The sequence below is a fragment of the Hakea prostrata genome, chromosome 1, assembly GCF_041222555.1.
Source record: "Hakea prostrata isolate BN-2017 chromosome 1, UWA_Hpros_2, whole genome shotgun sequence".
In the NCBI taxonomy this organism is placed as follows: domain Eukaryota; kingdom Viridiplantae; phylum Streptophyta; class Magnoliopsida; order Proteales; family Proteaceae; genus Hakea; species Hakea prostrata.
The window spans coordinates 4,609,371-4,614,569 of record NC_142600.1 but is presented as its reverse complement, the minus strand read 5'-3'; the positions used below and the strand labels follow the sequence as shown (position 1 = coordinate 4,614,569).

At 34.6% G+C, this 5,199-nt stretch overlaps 1 protein-coding gene across 1 annotated transcript; it reads left to right on the top strand.

Annotated features, from left to right (window-relative positions):
• Window positions 1-4,420, top strand: LOC149026841 (aminotransferase ALD1, chloroplastic-like). Its single transcript, XM_089153786.1, has 8 exons — window positions 1-60; window positions 2,010-2,126; window positions 2,234-2,296; window positions 3,054-3,158; window positions 3,276-3,326; window positions 3,412-3,732; window positions 3,817-4,023; window positions 4,109-4,420. The coding sequence occupies exons 1-8, from the start codon at window positions 25-27 to the stop codon at window positions 4,418-4,420; spliced, it is 1,212 nt and encodes a 403-aa protein (XP_089009912.1). The 5' UTR covers window positions 1-24.
• The last annotated feature ends 779 nt before the right edge of the window (window positions 4,421-5,199 follow it).

Below are 5,199 nucleotides of genomic sequence, written 5' to 3'. Positions count from 1 at the left end.
TTGAAGGTTCCTCGCAATGTAAACATGGAGAAATTGCGTAATGGTTACTTATTTCCAGAGGTCAGTGATTTTCAATCCCTTTCATGAATCATATATCTTTTTCCTTTGTTCACTTCAGTTCTTGTTTAGTACTGCTGTCCCTTAAAACTCCTCCTATTCCTTATGTTTATATTCTTATTTGAGTTTATTCTTAGTTTACTAACAAATTATCTTATAGCAGAATAAGTTCAAGGTAGAACTGTTAATGCATATGAAAAGCAAAGAACTGACCCAGTTGCACCTCATCTGGGGTTAAGAACTTGACAAAAGAAGATGTTAAAAGGAAGTTAACAATTTTTTTTCTGACATTATTCAATATTACTAGATCCATGTTGAACCAATATAGTACTAAAAGACCTTAATTATCATGCTGTAAATACTGACAGTTCTTCTGTTCTTCTGAAAAAGGGAGTGGATTCTTCGATTGGATCTCAAACAAGTTCATGATCATTATGGTCATATGTTTAAATAGTTGATCCAAATGTATGGAATTAAAATTTTGTATAGATCCCAGTATCCCTTTATCTAGTAAGAATTTTGTGGTGGTTTGGTAAGTTGAAGGCACCCCCGTTTTTACAACAATTCCTTTTATTATCACTAGAGATATTAACTTTAATGCTCATTTTATTTCTGATGCTGCTACTAATCTTTCTCTTATTCCCTTCCTCCCAACCATCTTCTATTTTCTTGGTCATAGAAAGATGAATATATTTCTCTCTTTTTTTTTTCTTTTTTTCTTTTTTTTTTGGTTCAATGGGACTTTATTAAGCCAGGGGATGGGATATTAATATGCCTTAGCAAGAATCGAATCCACAATTGGTTTCAACACTAGAACAGTTCTGCTTTGGCACATATATTTCTCTTTTTATTGATTATAATTTGTGTTTTTGAGAAAGCTGATCACCCCCTCCCCCAGAAAAGAAGATTTCTTTTCCTTTGGAATAAAAATTTGCACACACACAAATTTAGCTACCCTTCCAATAGAGATAGAATATCTATTTTTTTGCTTTTCAGAAAGTTAATATTTGACTTGTGTAGTAATACTCATTATATAAAGTAAAAGGTCATAAGTTTTTCTGACTAATAATGGTTGACAAAAATGATAGAGATCCAAGGTAAACAATTGAGACAGAGTTACAAAGAGGAGAAGAAAGAAGGAAAACAAATTAAAGTTTCTAGAATTTCATTTTTTTTCCCCCTTCTCTCTGTTGGAGAAAGATGCTTAACAACATTCTAAGCAGAAGAAAAGTAGACCCATTAATGGTCAATTTATACACAAAACTGGCAGTATCTCTATACTATTCTCCAATATTCATTGCACACCGGCCGAACTTGACCATTGCCTTGTTTCTTTTCTATTGACTTGTGCTTCAAGAACACTATAACGTACATTTGGTAGTATAACAAACTAGTTTGTACCCAAACATACATTCTCTTGAGGCAATTTGTCATCCTAGACCAGAATAATGGATGAAATACCCAAAAAAAAAAAAATTTATTTTCTGATTAAAAACATGAGAAAAAGAAGTTGACAAACAAAAAAAACAAAAAGGGTTTTCAAATTTGGAGAAGATTTCGTAAAAGACAAGTTGTAAAATGGACGTTTGCATGCATGAGGCATGGAAACTATATAGTTTGACTGCCATATATTTCCTATCAGTATCAACAGAGAAAAGGTTTCTCACCTCGTTGTGAACGAATTTCTCTTCTACCACATCAATCACGGTCTGAGAAATGGTTTTGTCAATGGAGGAGAGAAAATATTACCATGAAACCCCACATGACCAAGATGTGAGAGGGTGTAAGGAAAGTATCCTCACGAACTCTACATGGAATTTGGGTTAACTAATATAGGTTTTCATTACTTTAATTATTTGTTATAGTGGTTTGAAGCAACAAGCTTCCTGATTAATTAAAAGAAAAAATAAATTTTACCCTAGGACAGTAGTGATTGGATAATTTAATGGCAGATATGCAAGAGGAAGGAAGAACATATGGAGAAGTACCCAGATGCAAAGGTTATAAGCCTTGGAGTTGGTGACACTACTGAACCTATTCCACGTATCATAAGCTCCGCCATGATTCGGGTAATTAATTAAGAAATCAAGTCAGAATTAGGCTTATGATAATGCTGCTAACGCACACACACTTATATACACAGTTCTTTCTGACTTCATAAAAACTGGTTTTGCAGCAAGCACGCGAACTATCAACTTTTAAAGGTTACAGAGGCTACGGGGATGAACAAGGCCAGAAGGTATCTATTTCCATTTCTTTCCTTATGAAAACCGGTCAATTTTGATCTATTTCTGACGTTTGCTCCTTTGCTGTTGAACTAGCAAGATAATCGACAATGAAATTTGGTGTCTGTTTCCCTGAAGCAGTTAGTAAGCTTTTAGTCTATCTCATCCTCGAAAATTTCACCATGGCTGAAGCACAAACAAAGACACCTCCTTTTTTTCTTTCACTAGAACAATCGTTGCTTTCGAATCTGTTTTCATCCACACACCATCAAAAAAACACATTTTTTTCCTACGGACACGTAACAACGTTAATTTTGACCCTAGCCAACTGTCTCAGCAAAACTTCAAACCAAATACTGAAGGGTTTAACCATACGTATACATAGTTCAGATATTAAGTAAGTATCAAAAAAATGGCCAAACTGGCTATCAAAATGATGAACTGTTTCACAAAATCAACATTTTCTTTTTGGTAAAACAAAATCACCATTTTGATACCCTCGAATACCAGTGTTAATAGTATATATAAGATAGCCCTAAGATGTTAATGGCTATTGTTTTCAAGCTAAGATCTCCAGTTTAATGGTTTCAATTAACTGAAATACACAACCCGGCCCAATATTCTGGCCTTTGGGCCAGTTTTGGGCTCAGTAGTAAGTTAACCGTTGACAAGTAGTCTGAAGTAGATGATTTCATCTTTGGGCAAAAGCAACTCTAGTTCCACAATTTTTTTCTCCCAGATCTTAACTAAATTTAATTTTCTGTAAATCAGGAATTAAGAAAAGCTATAGCAAATAAGCTATATGGTCATGTAGGGATTGAATATAATGAAGTTTTTGTATCTGATGGTGCTCAATCTGACATTTCTCGCCTTCAGGTACTACACCATCTACCAAGTCTCGACAGATTTTCATTTGCAATAGGATTTTGATAGATTAAATATACTTGGGCTCGATTTGTTTCCTTGGAAAATTGATATTATTCTCTGCTGCAGCTCCTAATGGGATCCAATGTAACAATGGCTGTTCAAGACCCAACCTTTCCAGTGAATTTCTAATCCTTTTCCTTACTATATTTTGGTAGTATTATTCCTTGATAATTATTGACTAATGGGAAATGTTTTGAGACAGGCATATGTTGATTCAGGGGTCATCCTAGGTCAGACTAATGAGTTCATGGAGGAAACTAAGGGATACAAGAATATCGAATACATGAAATGTGGACCTGAAAATGATTTCTTTCCAGACTTATCAGCAACTTCAAGAACAGATATCATTTTCTTCTGTTCACCAAACAACCCAACTGGCTATGCTGCGTCAAGAGAACAATTACAACAACTTGTACAATTTGCAAAGAAAAATGGATCACTTATCATCTTTGATTCTGCCTATGCTGCTTATATCTCAGATGATAGCCCAAAAACTATTTTTGAAATTCCTGGTGCCAAAGAGGTATATATGTCATATGAATCTATATATATGACTACTGAACTGCAAATGTTTCTAAGCTAAAGCTGGAAATGCTTGATTATGCAGGTTGCAATTGAAGTTTCATCCTTTTCCAAATTCGCGGGATTCACAGGAGTTCGTCTTGGTTGGACAGTAGTTCCTGAAGAACTAAAATATGCAAATGGGTTTCCTGTGATTAAGGATTATAATCGCATTGTTTGTACATGTTTTAATGGTGCATCAAATATTGTTCAAGCTGGTGGGCTAGCATGCCTTTCACAGGAAGGCTATATGGTCAGTTTTCTTGAAACTAAACCCCTCAAGCCAATTGAGTAATACATTGAAGAAGAAACTAACACAAAAAATTTCTGTTTTTCAGGCCTTGAGCAATGTGGTTGACTACTATAGAAAGAATGCAAAAATCTTGATTGATACATTTCATTCACTTGGGTTGAAAGCATATGGTGGTAGAAATGCACCTTATATTTGGGTTCATTTCCCAGGTTCAAGTTCTTGGGATGTGTTTAATGAGATTCTGGAGAAAACAGATATAGTTACTGTTCCTGGAAGTGGGTTTGGTCCTGGTGGTGAAGGCTATATTCGAGTGAGTTCATTTGGTCATAAGAAACATATTTTAGAGGCCTCTAAAAGGCTCAGAACTCTTTTCAATACTAGGGGTTTCAGTGGATAGGAGTACAATTAGTGTCAACACCACTTTGTAAGCATCTCATTTTGTTGTTAATTAACTTGATTTAAATTTTGATTTTGCTAATGAGTGTTGTGACCCTAATTAAGGCAAATGTGAACAGTAACTGATGATTAACAAGCCCTAGAAGTAAAGTTAGAAGAACTCTGTAATCTCAACTGTTAGAACGAACCTCAAGAAATCACCAACGGAAAACAATAACCAATCAAGCACACACAGATTTACCGTTGTCATACACCAATATGGTACGTGTGCCATGTCCATTGATGAAGAAAAAGAACTTCCACTATTGTAATGCAGCCATCCATCACTAAACATGACATGTGTAGTAGTGATGGATCATTCCTTTATAACTATGAAGAAAAAATTTTCAGCGGAGATCTCAATCCAAATCATCAAAACAGCGTTATAGAACTGTCATTCAAAAATCTATTACCAAAATCCTAAATCTCATAATGACATGGTAGGAGAACAATGGGATATATATATATATTTATAGATTTTAATCAGGTGAACTGGTCAATCCATCATAAATCTCATGAATCCTATCAGTCTAAGCCTTCTATTTCCATCACAAATGTCATGAATCGATTTATTCGAATCACACACCAAAATATATCGATACAGATTCATCTTCAAATATTAAAAGTGGAGAAAGAATGAAAAGAGAAAAAAGTCAAAACAGCAAAAAGTTGTAGTTAATGGAACTCTCCAAAGCTTGAAGGTTCAAGGGTGGTATCACTTGCGTACAATTTTGTGGTACT